Here is a 15,917-nt window from a genome sequence, read left to right as displayed (position 1 = left end):
TTTCATGAGGATAACCAGAGTGAGAGAAAATGTAGTGATTGAACTGATTTGAAGTCTTTGGTTTTAATCACCTTGCATTTCCTCCCTTGCCACGCAACTCTGTTTTAGACGATTGTGGGTATTCATTTTTTTTTTTGGGGGGGGGGGGGGGGGGGGGGGGGCTTTATGATTCTTTCACACAATGTTGTATGCATGTTTGAAGAAAGAAAAGTATATGTCTATATTTGTATTAGCTTGTTGTGCCATGAGGTATAATGGATCATAATGGATATCAAAACCGTGAGGCAAACTGACGTTCTATGAGGACAGGAACCATTCCCACATTCATGATTGTCAATGGAAGAGGCAGGCACAGAATCCTCAATTCTTACAGTTCAACCTCTAATTACTACTGGTGGTCTGAACACTGTGCTTGACAATGCCTGCCAAAACAGTATAAAATGGCAAATGATCAAATACATAAAACAATGTTAAACATCCAAACTTCAGAAAAAGGGATCTAATTCTGCACTAGACACGATTCAAAACATCATAATGGTGTTTAGAAGCTTTAGAGAGAGGACACAACACCAATAGAAACGGTATCTACTTCTGCACTAAACAGAACTCGAAACACCAACATAGTGTTTTCAACCTTTTCTGTCAGTGTTCCCAGTCCCTGGCAAGGTGTTGCACAACACTTAATTAAGTGCTGTTACAACACACCATGTAATGTTTCAAAACATCTCAGGATGTTGTGTTTGAATACTTCAGCAAAGTTAAGGTTTCATCTCCTTCAAGTTGGTGGCAGCTCAGTTGCCACTAGTTTTGGTGTTACAAAGCACTTAACTTTAACAGTGCCGACACTGAAAGATTAATTCACCTTTCAACAGGCCAAATCTACACTGGAGTTGCTTACCAAGAAGACAGTGAATGTTCCCAAGTGGCCGAGTTACAGTTTTGACGTAGCACTTTCTTGCAGTCAAATAACCTAGTGTCTTCATGGGTGGAATATTATTCATATTTTTTATAATTTCATAACTAATAAACATTTATTTATTTTTTACCTGCACCCGGTGTTTCTATGTCAAACAGTTTTGTTGTATTTCAGTCTTCTGTGATGTATATAAAGTGTAATACGTTGATTCAAACTCCAAATGTAATACATTTTCAACTCTATATCTGACATGGTACAGGTGTCTTCTTTTTTATAAGCCCATAACCATGTGTATGAGCTATATACTTTTGTTTCAAAGTAGATTTGTTTAAGACTACCAAGAAACACTGTGTGACCCTGATTTATCCCACTGCAGTAAAAGGTTAAATATACTTTAAAATCTACAGCCAGACCAGAAAATGGTTGTCTAGCAATAACCAATTTAACAGAGCTTGAAGAATGTTTTCAAGAATAATGGGCAAATGTTCCACAATCCAGGTGTGGAGAGCTCTTAGAGACTTAACCAGAAAGACCCACAGCACTGCCAAAAGTGCTTCTACAATGTATTGACTCAGGGGTGTGAATACTTATGTAAATTAGACATTTCTGTATTTCATTTTCAATAAATGTGTAAAAATGTCTAAAAACATGTTTTTACTTTGTCATTATGGTGTATTGTGTGTTAGATGGGTGAGGAGAAAAATATATATTTAATCCATTTTGAATTCAGGCTGTAACACAACAAAATGTGGAATAAGTCAAGGGGTATGAATACTTTCTGAAGGCACTGTATCTGTGATGGACTACAGACAGGACCGGATGCAAAGTGCCTTGTAATCTGAAAATCTGTTAATACTACCTCAATGTAAATGAATGCAAAGCTGCCATGTTGTGCTATGCCAGGTGATTGAGTATTCACTCTCTGTGGCAGATTTGTCCTGTCTTTGAACTCTGCTCTCAATACTAGCATGATGCCAGTCTATTCTCTCTGCTGTGTTCTGGAAATTAGGGGAATTACCTAATTCAGCATGACAAGGGGATTCACTATCACTTATCCAGACGACACAGATATTGTCTCCTGAAATAGGTTTGTGTTGTGGCTATGTTCCCAAAGGAAGATTCTTTACTTGAGTACTCATAAAGAGGGATTTTACCAACTTCTAGAGAGTCCCAGGAATAGGCACTCAATAAATCCTGAGATTTAAGGATCTATGTTTAATTAATTTGGGATGTTACATTTTGATGAACTCATTTGACCATTGCACTGCAGCACAGGGCAGTACGCCTCTGTACGACAGTGGACAGCCTTGGATTTTCTATGAAAGATATCTAACAGAGACTATGTTGCCATGTTTGAACTACCCTGCAAAGACAAGCTGCCAAGAGGAGACTTGGCAAAGTGCCTGGCTCTGAACGGTGTTCTGGGGTAAAACCAATCAGGGTTAAAGCATCACCATTGCCAAAGCAATTCTAACAAAGAGAGAGAGAGATGCTTTTATAAAAGTCTTTGAACATTTATTCTTTGAAACACCAGAAAAGAAAACAAGTAATTTAATGTAAAATGCTGAGCAGACATATGGATTCTTTCTTTAGCCAAAATGGCACTACATTTCTTATATTAAGCACTCAAGGGCACATTCGTATGTTCCAGTTTACTTTTCCTGTCATGAAAAAAGTGAAACAAGGTAAATTACTAAATGGTGTCTGAGGACCAGACTTCCAGGAGTGAGAGAATTCTATATTGGGCCTCTATTACGTTTGGAAGTTTCCTGGGACTGCCTATGAAGAAAATACCAATACCATAACCGTAAAATATATATATTAATAAAAAAAAGTAATTATAATATTCCACAAGGTAGCCTATGAAAATGTGAATGAGGGCTCACTAATGTAAAAGCACTCCGCCAATATAAGATTGTGGAGATATTATAGGCCTACTAATTTAGATATGTGTGAGAGTTGTGTATTTGTGATGTTAGATGTGAGTTGTGTATTTCTGTATGTGGTGCCACATGAAAGACAACTCAACTGATCAAATGCTTTGATTCTAAACAAGATGATGTTCTATTCCTTGTCTCCCAGATCGAATGCTATTATGGCCTAGATATGAAGATGTCTTGATAAGAGATAAAATGTATTTCTCTTGTTGAAATAGAATGGGCAGGTTTGGTCCAAAAATACAATAAATTGAATCAGGTGTGTTAGTGCTGGACTGAAACCAAAGCCTTCACATAGTGGCTTCCAAGACCAGAAAGTGAGGATCAAGCTCAGGTATTACATTGGCTTTACACCAAAGTCACTCTAGTAGAGTAGCATAGGCTATACATAAATCTACAAATGGGTAGATGGATGGATGTACTGACATGGAGATACCAGCATTACACCTTGGCATAATGCCACTGTAATGTGGAATATCACCAATTTGACACTGAAGTACATGAATTCAGTTAACCAAACGTTTCTATTAGGCTTTGTTTGCCTTCCAATGATTATGTTTGAATAGATCAAGGATGTTGCTATGCTCAGACATGGATGACACTTTATTGGCATCCCTTTGGCACATGTAGCTCCAACTCGTTTGGATCCGTGCCTGGCTAAGTCTCTCACCGGCATGCCGCGAAGCAGGGAATACGTCAACAATGATGGTTATCCATACATAACATACTTTATGTCAATAATGAGGTAGTTTATCTCAATGTTAAATACATTCTATCCGTTAAACCAACAATGGTATCATTTATTGAGCATGGTTCAGCAAAATGCCAATGCGATAAAAGTCTAATCATTTGAATAACTTCAGTTGATATTTTTTCTAAGACATTTATGTACGACAAAGCGCGCAATCCATTTGACTAAAATCGCAGATTATTAAATCACATCTATTAGCCTAAGCAGTATAACGTATGCACATTATGTCATCTATTCATTCCGGCAGGCAATAAATAAACATAATAAAGTAATTGAGCATAGTTTCAAGATGCAATTGATACATTCGTGTTGACAAAAATTGGACTGGACCATGCCATTGGTTGTCGAGAACTTACCCAGTGTCAATGTTGCCACCAATCTGTCCTGTCCATTTTAGCAAATAGAAATTGCAGAAAAGGACTATATGATATTCGTTTGCATGGGTTCAGGTAACATCAGGTAACATTAAATATATTTCACTCTTACTGAAGTTTGCATATGGCGCACAGAAACTTAATTAACAATCAATCAAGTGAATATGCCAGTCAACGGTTGGTTGAAGAGAACAGATACACGGAAAGACATTGACTATTAAAACAAATGAATGTCAATTTTGACTGAATAAATAGGCTAATGAACTCAGTTTGACTTGAGATGACAAGAGGCACTAAAGCTTCATTGTTTTATCAACTCAAATAATGATGTATGTAGGCTATCATTGTCGCGTAATAGGCTGCCCAAGACAACATGAGTTGAATTTCAATGTAGGCTACAGTAAAATGATCACTCAATTAGGCGACTGGAGAGAGAAAGCATGGTCGTGGAGAGAGAAAGCGTGGTCGTGGAGAGAGAAAGCGTGGTCGTAGATGCTGTGTTTTGATTGGGCTAACCAGGAGACTCGTAATGTGCGCAGTCCGATATAAACCCATGCAGACCAGCGCTCTATCTGTCATGCTCGTCAAAAGAAATCAGTGTACGGTCAATGGAAGCCGCATTGTGTAGATGGTAGCCTACTTAGTAACCTAATAGAATTACATTGTTGAAAACACGGCACTGTACATCTTCAGAGCTGTATGAACTATATATCAGACAAGCAAGAAACACTATTTGTATTTTGTTAGATCATCAGTGATTATTGAATAATGCCTTTGAGGACCGGACTTTTTCTTCTAATGGTGCTGATTGCATCTGCATATGAACTGGATCAGAACGAGTCGTATTCACCCAGAAGAGCCCGCTTTTCAGCAAATACCCCTTGTAAGTAACTAGCAGTCTCTTTTACAATATTGCATATTTTTGAGCGGATGCGGTGTTCTCATGCACATATATACATTTTTTATCCTATATTACCTTGTATGCACTGCACAGTATGGGGGGAAAATGTTTGCCATTTCATGATATGCAGCTCTGTTTCCAAGTGAACGAACGCCTTGATCGACAGAATAATGAAAAGCTCGAACAAGGATAGGTTACTCACCGTTACCGGTGTTTTACCGGCAACAGATGAGTGCGAGTTTCGCAGTGACTGACACCTGTGCTTGAAAGCTGTATACCACCATCAGCTGTTGAATAAATGGTCTATGAACAAATGTCTTTGAATTAATGGTCGTGTAGGTTGGTTAAACCCGATGAGTGACCGGAGAAGAGAACATGAGAGAGATTCATATTTCTTTTAGGACAGATATGGAAATCCATTGATGCAGGTGAGCCCACTTGTATCGTGTGGATCAATGCATCAATGGTTATTTGGTCACTGCCTTTACTGTATTATAAACACTTGTTTTGTTTATAGATTGTGTCACATACTCGACAAGTAATGTCGTTTCAGTGTTGCACATGTCATACATTAGTCTACCTGCAATGTTGCTTTACGCACCATTAAAGATATATATTTTTTTTTTACCACAAAATAAATTATTTACAAGTGTTTGGAAACAACTATGGACCCATCACATTTGAAATGTATTGGTGTTCTTCAAAGCAGTCACCAGTGTAAAGTGAAGATACTATTGCTGTAGGATAAATTGACTACTGCACCCACCTGTGGCTACTGGCTACGGTCTTGACTGGATGAATGAAGCACCTAATGCCAGAACAAACTTGAAGGGGATAGGCCTATCAAAGTGAAAGCAAAGAGGGTGGAAACACATAGAGATAGATAGAGTACTCATTTTGTATCTGTGCCATTGTAGCATCCGTGACAGCATGGGCAGTGCCATTGAGACAATCTCCATTTTGAAGTTGTCCACCTCCTAATGGAAGGATCAACCAATAAAGTTGGAAGTCCCACCCAGTTGACTACACTAAGGGCTGGCTTTCTACTTTTAGGGGCCCTAAGCGAGATTTGGAGGGATCAGCCAATGAAGTTGGAAGTCACACCCAGTTGACTACATTCAGGGCCGTCTCTAGCCTTTTGGGGGCCCTAAACACTTTAGCATTTAAAAAAATCTAATTTCCAGAAATTCTACTCGTTTAGCCATGGGGTGGATAGAAATGTTGGCAGTTTTAAAGATAATTTCCTGCAATTCTACACATTTTGAGTGAGCGTGACTAACAAAATTAATGTGGGCCACCTGAAGGTCAGGACCCCTGGGCACTTGCCCTTCGTGTGCAGTCGGTATTCGGTCAATTTTACTACAAATTCAAATAACTGGCTAGACTAATTTACCAATAAAAATGTTAGCTGACATAGCTAGCTGACTGACTGTCAGTGACTGACTAAACAAGAGAAGAACTGACGCACAACCAAATTTTGAACTGTATATTTTACTATTCTAACTCTCAACGGTAAGTTGAGACACTGACTGAGTTCCTAAAATAAAAAATAAAAAATTGCAGCCTGTAGCCATCCTTGACTACATTAAAATGGAAGCGCTCAATGGCGCTGCCCATGCTAAAACGTCCGTTTGGCCACTAGAGGCCTATATCTTCTCTATGTGGAGACGTTCATTTCTTCGAGGAAGGAATGTTGGCCATTGACCAGGTGTTCTATCCAGACTCAAAGAAGCACAGTGTGCAATGTGTGGCATGATCAGTCGCGATTTTAGCATGTAAATCTTGGTGGGGCAAACAGCCTGTAATTGAACCCGGGGCTGCAGTGGCGCATTAACACTAATTGTTGAATTCACGATTTTCCAACTTGTGTAATGTTTATGGCCAATGAGCACCGATACGTTTTATCTATAATTTCTCTTCATATGACAATAATTGAAAAGGATTTGCCAGTAGATTGCTGACTTGAAACATGACTGCTTGTCTAGCTTGCTAGCTAAGATTTTGAAAGTATGATGTTGACATGATCAGTCAGCCAATCAAAGCTAAGGAAGATATAACGTGGTTTGATGTCATTTTATCTGTGGCCAATGACATTGAGCCTTCTTGTATGGGCATTTCTAATGTTAGTCTAGGGCAGCACACAAGGGGCCTACATTTGTTTTAGCTCTACCCGTAGATTCTGCGGTGACATAGTGTCCCCATGAGTGACAGAACACTGAGCCAATCACGGAGCAACTAGAGAACATTACCAACCCCTACATATGTATTGTCCGCAAGCTGCCCCACCGACACAGAAAGCACTGAGCTAGGCTGAAACACCTGCATTTTGGAGGTGCCTTACTCAAGAAAGCAAAAAAAATACCATGTTTGTACGTGGCTTTATTAAGTCAATTATGTTTTTGGTTTTTTTACATTGTTTGCAAACTGATACATGACATGTATTAATGCCAAAATAGCAGGCAAAACAGGCATTTTTTAAAAATTGATTTAGCTAAACAGGTGGGGCTCAAACCTGCCCTGAATGACGTGTCACCACTGGGCATGATGCTCGTCCCCACCCACTCATTCCAGTCTGGTCTCATAGAATAGATATAACATAGTAAATGTAAATCCAGGACCCTTATTTATGATATAACAAGGAAGGTTACTTAAGGCAAAAACAAAAGTAGGGTCGCTTGTCAGGGTGGATCGGTTGGCATATAATGCAAACTTCCAACAACCCAAAGGTTGTGTGTTCGAATCTCATCACGGACAACTTTAGCTAATTAACAACTACTTACTACTTTGCAACTGCTTATTATGTTAGCTAACCCTAACCTTAACCCTTTAACCTAACTGCTCCTAACAGAGCAGCACACCTTGCCCTTAACTGCACATGCAGAACTAACATCAACAACATGCATGTCAGTCTTTCCTGATTGATGGTTGACAAGAAATGTACTGCATCTTGTCTAGTTTTTAATGATAAATATTACTGTGATGAAAATTCTAGATTGTCTGCATAATCAAATAACATTCAGCTCAGACACCCATACATTTATTTTATTTATTTAATCTTTATTTAACTAGACACCCATACATACCCCACAAGACATGCCACCAGGGGTCTATTCACAGTCCCTAAGTTCAAAACGAATTCACGGCAACGCATAGTTTTATACAGAACCATGATCGCATGGATCTCTCTTCCATCTCCAATAGTAAAGCAAACATCAACATTTAAAAACAGATTAAATAACTCATGGAATGGCGGGGACTGTGAAGGGACACACACAAGCAGACACACTCTAACAGTCAGATTTTTAGTTGTATTATTTGTATTCGTTTTTAGTTGTATTGTTGCATCATTGCATTTTACATTTGTGTGACTGTCCTTGGTTATCGGTGTATCAGTGTTTTGTTACTTGTCATGTTTTTTTGTGGGTTGCAGGAAGAGTAGCTGCTGCTTCTACTAAAGCTAATGGGGATCCAAATGAACAAAACCACTAACCCTAACCCCTAGCCTAGCTAATGTTAGCCACTTAGCAAATGTTAGCATTAGCCACATAGCTAAGGTTAGCCACAACAAATTGAAATTCATAAAATATTCTATGTTTTTCAAATTTGTAACATATTGCACAAGTTACAATTCGTAACATATCATATGAATTGTAATTCGTAACATACTGTATCATACAAAATGGAGTCTCCTGGATTTCCATTTACTATGTGAAGTCCAGGTTGCTCATTCAGTATGCTCCCTTTAAGTACCTTTTCAATGGCTTGCCAACTGAAACTGCCCATAGTATCCCCATGCAATTAATAAAGTGAAAATAAAAGCCCCTTAAAAGTGATGATATTGTACAGCAATAAAAAAATAAATAAATACTGGTCTAGGTCTACATTGCAGGGGGCTGTCTACCACCATGTATTCTGTTTACCGGTAAATTAGTTGATGGAATAAGTGCTCATGCACTCTTTCCAAAAATGTGTATATGAGATGTTTTTCTATAGCCTACATTCTCAGAAAGGCAGTTGTATTAAAAGTCCCATAAGATGAGCAGAGCAGTGAAAGGCCTAAATGAGGAGATAAGGGAATATATGAGGTGTTATCTAGGTGTGATCATTAAGCCCTTATTTGTTATTTAACCAATGCAGAGGTTACATCAGACTAAGTATCTGCAGCATTGGCCTCCTTGGTCCTACCAATAAGAGATACAGAGGGGGTGTGCATCTTTAGAAATACCATTTGTATATTTCTATGCGTGCATCCACAGAATGTGGACATTATCTAACGACCTGAGAGAAACACGGTGGAGGGACAGTTTGATTAGTGATTAGAGTGTGGTACCACTTAGAGATCACTTATCTGCTTGACAACCATAGCGATTCATTGCTGATTTGCTAGTTAATTAGTGTATTAGTGTGGGCTCGGCTGGACCCAAAAGGTTCAATGAATGAGAGTGCATCCATTTGTGATACAGTACATCAGCTCATTGTCACAATTGCTGTATGCTTACCATGAACTTGTCCCAGTCTTACTAAATGGACATTAGAGGCACTCATTGGAAGACATTTGGGGGTTTTCTGGATACTTTAGATCTTTGCCTTGTCTGAGTAGTTTACACAGCTGTGTATATCAGCTTGCTCTTTAATATTAAGTCTGAGGCTATATTAATGTGACATGCACATTAGATCTATTTCTGAGGAATGGGGCAGTGACCCATGGTGGGCAGGGTACTTGACTGTACTGTTAAGTGTGCACAGTTCATGGTGATGAGTGTCAGAGGTGGTTTGGCACACCTTCCAATTGAGCATAATATGATTGCCTTGTCACATATGAGGGTAATGGAAACAAGGGGTCTGGTGCCAAAAGTGAAAGTCAGCAGAACCTGATCCTGAATAAGCAACAATCGCACCAGTGTGTGTGGGTGTGACATGCCATGACTCCATAAGAGACCTTTGGGTATTTGTGGTGCAGTTGGTCACAAGTCTGTTCCAAGAAACAAAATGCTGGAATATCCATAAAATTCTTTCCCAGGAAGAGGAAATGTAATTATCCTAAATTGTCTCCCAGTCTTAAAGGGTTTGACGTGTCCAGTGACCAGTCAAGTTGTAATTTGTCTGAATATTGATGATATCGGCATAGAATCAACTATGCATCTAAATTCTCATCAGATCACTTCCTTGTTTGGTTCACAACCAATACAGACTTATCTTTCAATTCTTGTTGAGAGGTACATGGTAGCCTGCCCCCTGCTAATGATCCCTTCCCTCTGTCTACAGCTGATGTGGCACGCTGTCTGAACAGTGCCCTCCAAGTAGGCTGTGGAGCTTTTGCCTGCCTGGAGAATTCCACGTGTGACACAGATGGCATGCACGACATCTGCAAGTCCTTTCTCTACAGTGCAGCTAAATTTGACACTCAGGTATGATCATTCTCCCTCTCTTCAAATCTGACACAATATGTTGCAGTAGATTGAACCTGTTAACTGAAGTTGAGTCATGTTCTGTGGTATGACTATGATATGTGGTTTTGTGCAGGGCAAAGCCTTTGTTAAAGAGAGCCTCAAGTGCATTGCCAACGGCATCACCTCAAAGGTGTTCCCCACCATCCGCCGCTGCTCCACCTTCCAAAGAATGATCTCAGAGGTTCAGGAGGAGTGCTACAGCAAGCTAGATATCTGCACTATCGCCCGCATCAACCCAGATGCCATTGGAGAGGTGGCACAGCTCCCAAGCCACTTCCCCAACAGGTGAGTTCCTAGAAAACGTGGGTCAAAGGGCTTCCATTTCTGTTTAACTTTATCTTAGTACAACAAAAGCTATCCATTTGATACACTCACTCTATTGAAGCAAATCCATTTTAATGGGCTCCCAAAACATACTTTGAAATTGTACAGCAACAAAAATGCATGCTGCATCCTCTTGTAGGTTTTACGGTAAGCTCCTCCAGAGCCTGATGGACTGTGATGAGGAGACTGTGGACCTGGTGAGGGCCAGTATGGTGTCCAGGCTCGGCCCAGAGATGACTATTCTCTTCCAGCTGCTGCAGAACAAGCCCTGCCCCTCGGCTGCTGCTGCTATTGCTGCTGCCATTCCAACTGGAGTGGAGGGCCGTGGGAGCTTGCAGTGGTCCATGGGTCCACACATGTATAAGATCCAGCCTGGTCTACGCAACAGAGACTCTGCCAGCCATTTAGGCAAGAGGCGTGCCACTGGTGACAGCTCCTAACTCCCACTCAGATCCGGAAACTACACACACCCCTCAAAAACATAAACAAGCTAACAGTGGTCTCTTCACTTGGGTATTTAAGAATCATTCCTCTCCAGGCTGGAAAATAACATGCACCTCTAAGAGAATAGCCAATGTGTTTCAAGTATGTTTAACATCAAAGTTTGAGTTGTTGTGTGAGGTACCTTAGCTTTGAGAGGATCCCCTCCCCTAAACTATTTCCTAACTCTTATCACTCACACTGTTTTTTCATTGAACATGTTGTTATTGTAGCACCACAACTTGGCCCTGTTCATTCCTGTTCACTTCCCATACTTGATATAGTATCATCTGAGAGCCAAGTATCATCTGAGAGCCTAGTGAGGATGATGTCCCTCTAAGTTTTCTGTCTAGGATTTCAAGCATAAACCTGCAGGTATGGTTCATATCTATAGAGCACAAGTGTTCCCAAATAATTTTGGTTGCAATATTCAAATGTGCATCCATTAGTAGAATATCAATTGATAAGTCAACAATATCTTCATCAATAGATAATTATTAATAGACGTTTCATACAGTTTATGTGAGATATTTCTATATTATGAGATTAGTCAAATGAGTGTGCTATATAAATCAGTGTCACATAGTCACTGACACAAACAGGATTTATTTATTTATTAATTATTAGTCTCAGATGGCCACAGCTAGCTCTGTGAGAGAGGCGTGTCCCTCAGATGAGAGCAATCCTAATCAACTTTGCGCAGGAAGCTACTTTCGTCCGACCAAATAACTTGAAACCACCCAAAATGTTATTCAAACCAGACTTAAATGTGGTGGAAGGTGTTTAGCTAACGCCAAATACCAGAGAATATAGCATTGTTTAGATACAACTACATATGTTCTGTCCTGAAACACTCAGTTCACAATAAGTACGGACCAGCAGTGTAACTTATGAGCAGGTGACCCCCTGAGATTGATAGAGGTCACCCCCTTGGACTGATGAACAATATTCTCCCTGGTGAATATGACACGGAGGGGTTGGATCATACACACTGACTTCCAGTGTTGATAATGACTATTTAAAAGCCTTGTTGGTATAACATTGATATTTATTTTCCTACTATATTTAACTTGTTATTTTATGATGTTGCTGTAGTTTTAGTTACAGATATACAATTTTAAAGTGCAGTTTGGTCATGGCTCCTATTTCAATGGGGGCTCATGATCAAATACTATAGTATCTGCCACTCTCCACACTTTCCGCTCTGTTGACTGAATAAGACCCATGGTATGACTCTGTGCTGGACATAGGGGAACAACATTGTCACTTATGTACTGTTGCAAGGGGACTTTGTGTTTATTTTCCAAACCCAGTTAATAATGTTATAAAGGTAGAGAGAAATTGTGGTCAAGCCATTCATTGTACATTTAACAAACAGCTAAACTTGAAGACGGAACTGCAAGCATTTGCTGAATCTATTCTTAACATCATGCAAAATAATGTATCTCTCAGAAAGGTTACCCTAGTGACATAACTCCATTAGTGCTTCAACAGGGGGAGATTAATTCATAAGATTTTGAGCAGTGTATTCTCACAGTGCACATGCCTGGCTGAGAGAGACGTACTTCAGGGGGAAAGAACGTTAAAGAGATGTGATGGTTTTACAATACAAAATGATTTGAAATGTTAAGAACTCACAAACCTATGCAATAATCTCTCATATGGAGGATTCACAGTAACACACAAACATGCCCTTTGTCACAAACAAAGCCAGCTGATGCTGAATATATGTGGCAGCAGCTTATTTGCTCCCATACTTATAGTGAAGTAGCAGACAACGTGCCCCTGGACTCCCCCTTTCTGTTGCCGAGTTTGTTGCTGTGGTCTCTGTTGTATTGTTTTTTTGTTTAGTATTTTTCTTGGGATATAATATCTTGCTTTTAGTAGCAATATTGTGTATATTCAAAATAAAAAAAGTAAGGAAAAAAATCCCTCAGAAATGTTAAGACTGTATTACTTATGTTACATGTGCACTTTGCATCTCTTATGACCACTAAAGGGCCACTGAATCGTTCAACACTTGTGATGGGTTGGGGCTACGTCCTTTCTGTACTGTTAATATCTCTGTGTCTGTAATAGCTGGACAAATCCAGAACAGTTGCTGCTAAAGAATAGCTTGCTCCCTTGTATGATGGATTATAATTTCCCCTAAAACATTTACTTGGATATCTTTGGTAAAAACCCATTCACAGAACCTGGCATCAATCTGTATACTTGCATTTTACCATTTACATTCAGTTTGGCACTTCTTCTGGAATTTGTACATTTCTTTGAATGTTGCTTGCAGTGAATATATGCCAATGGTGTTCTGTTTATTTCCTCTCCCTTGAGACTATGCTTATACATCCAAGTTCTGGGTAACTTCAGAGAATGTATCTTATATTGAATGTCTGTTCTGATGAGGATGTGCCCAAACCTAGATGGTTCATTAACGTATTTTAGAATGTGTGTTTCGTTTAAAGGTGGTGTATGAAAGTCTGAGAATTAAATTAAATTAACAGACTTACAAGTCATATTTTGTTATTTCAAGACATGTTTTGTTCATTAGCCTTTTACTGCAGTGGGCTAAATCAGGGTCACACACTGTTTCTTGGTAGTCTTAAACAAATCTATTTTAGGTGTGTTCATAAATTCACTCTGAAGTACCAATGTGCTCTGGGCGTTTGTAAATGCATAGCTTTTTCAGAGCACACACGGCACGCTCTGGCCGAGGAGTAGGGTTGATCCAAGCTTCCTGACCTCACAACTGCACTTAAGCACCCAAGCTAACTGGCTGAAGTTTGCTTGCTTGCTAGCTACTTCCAGACACAAATGACAGAACACCTCACTCTGACCATTTTACTCGCCCCAGCAGAGCTAGTTTTCATGTTATGTAGAGCGTTGTTGACTAATTGTGCTGCTGGCAACAAGTTAATTACGTGTTTTGCCAACATTTACTGACACCGGTCATAAATTGCTCAGTTATTCTGTGCTTTTGCACACTCAGACGAGAGTGCCCGGAAATCGGCGTAGATAGAGTGGATTTACGAACGCACCCTTTGAAACAAACGTATACACCTCACACACATGGTTATGGGCTTGATAAATGAAGACACCTGTAAGATGTAGAGTTGAAATGTATTCCATTTTGAGTTTGCATCCCAATATTACACTTTGTATACATCACAGAACACTGAAATATAACAAAACCTTTTGCAAAGAAACACTGGATTTTATGCGTTAAAAAAATGCTTGTTTATGAATTATGAAAAATATGAATAATTCCACCCATGAGGCCACTAATTCCACCCATTTGGTCATTTGACTGCAGGAAAGGGCTACGCTATTTGTTGCAAATCAAGATTAGGATGAATTTTGGGTGGTAGGCCAACTGCATTATTAGCTAGATCTATAGCTAAATCTATCCATAGTGAAATCATCAGCAGCAGTTTCTTTTGATACACTATACGTTTAGGGCAGGTCGGGGACTGGGCTCCCTGAACTCTGGAACTTCATGGTACTCGTTCTTCTCAAGACTTGAAATCAATATGAATACAGTATATGTATACTTTTGCCAGAATTAAAACTACTGGGGTGATTAATAAGAATTACAGCTTAATCGTAGTGACAGTTGCTTTACTTTCAAATTCGTAGATGAAATGAATCAGTAAGACATTTGAGGAGATTGCTTGCTGAAGTTCCTAATACAGTAGCTACCGTATGTTAATTAAGCATGATTGATCCTTGTAAATCACTTGCACTTTAATACATACCCATCTACATATATACCCATACTGTAGATATGTATGGGGTTTTTTCTCTGTGCTGAAACTTATGAAAGATACAAATGTATCATCTGTGTGTCTTTGCTGATTAGAAATAAACTATTATCATATCTGGCATATGGTATCAAAGGTGTTGACTGCGTTCATTTTACTAACATGTAAAGTTTGTTCTGCTAACACATACTGTACATCTAAACTTCAAATCTGAAAAAGAAGTGCAATTATTAGCAGTGAATATCTCTAAATAATTGCACTGTAATGAGTTGTTATTTGTCTGATGATATTACAAGCAGTTCCATCACTTGAGAGTAGACGTGCATATCACAATGGCCAATATTGATCTCCAGTCTGATTCAGAATGGGGAAGCTTGCTACCAATACCATAGAATATTACACAAGCCAGCCATATCTCCTCAGTGCTTTCTGGCTGTGACAAATCTGCTAGGACCCATGAAGTAGAAAACAAGGACAAATAGAGCATGTCCTTATGAAAATGAACTTTCTTAAACTTGAGCACAAAAGAGCTGAAACTGCAAAGTGCCTGTATCATTGGAGTGCCCCAGGAAAAGAGAGAGCGGTACGCAAGTGGCTGCATGACCGCTATCTCAGTCAGAGGCAGATATCATTTCATGCCAATTTGGAAGAGTCCTGTAGGGCTTTCTCATCAGCAGCACTCCAGTCCCAAGGAATAGGTGATGCAGCTTCTCTGCATAGAGTGATTCCAACATGTTCTGCTTTTAAAGAGGCACTCACATGGAAGTCATCAGCCCATTCTCTTGCACAGTGCAGAGCACTAGCCTCTTTTACTACAAGTATAGATGTTTAAAGACCCAATTCAGCCATTTTAATATCAAATCAAATCAAATGTATTTATATAGCCCTTCGTACATCAGCTGATATCTCAAAGGCCTGTACAGAAACCCGACCTAGGAAAAACTCCCTAGAAAGGCTGAAACCTAGGAAGAAACCTAGAGAGGAACCAGGCTATGAGGGGTGGCCAGTCCTCTTCTGGCTGTGCTG

At 39.5% G+C, this 15,917-nt stretch overlaps 1 protein-coding gene across 1 annotated transcript; it reads left to right on the top strand.

Annotated features, from left to right (window-relative positions):
- The first annotated feature begins 4,572 nt into the window (after positions 1-4,572).
- Positions 4,573-15,007, top strand: stc1 (stanniocalcin 1). The gene is made up of 4 exons (XM_021621470.2): positions 4,573-4,861; positions 10,145-10,287; positions 10,403-10,614; positions 10,793-15,007. Exons 1-4 carry the CDS (start codon positions 4,747-4,749, stop codon positions 11,091-11,093), a joined length of 771 nt encoding a protein of 256 aa, XP_021477145.1. The 5' UTR covers positions 4,573-4,746; the 3' UTR covers positions 11,094-15,007.
- The last annotated feature ends 910 nt before the right edge of the window (positions 15,008-15,917 follow it).

The sequence above is a fragment of the Oncorhynchus mykiss genome, chromosome 11 (assembly GCF_013265735.2).
Source record: "Oncorhynchus mykiss isolate Arlee chromosome 11, USDA_OmykA_1.1, whole genome shotgun sequence".
NCBI lineage: Eukaryota > Metazoa > Chordata > Actinopteri > Salmoniformes > Salmonidae > Oncorhynchus > Oncorhynchus mykiss.
The sequence above is the reverse complement of the archived record's forward strand: the minus strand, read 5'-3'. Positions and strand labels throughout refer to the sequence as shown.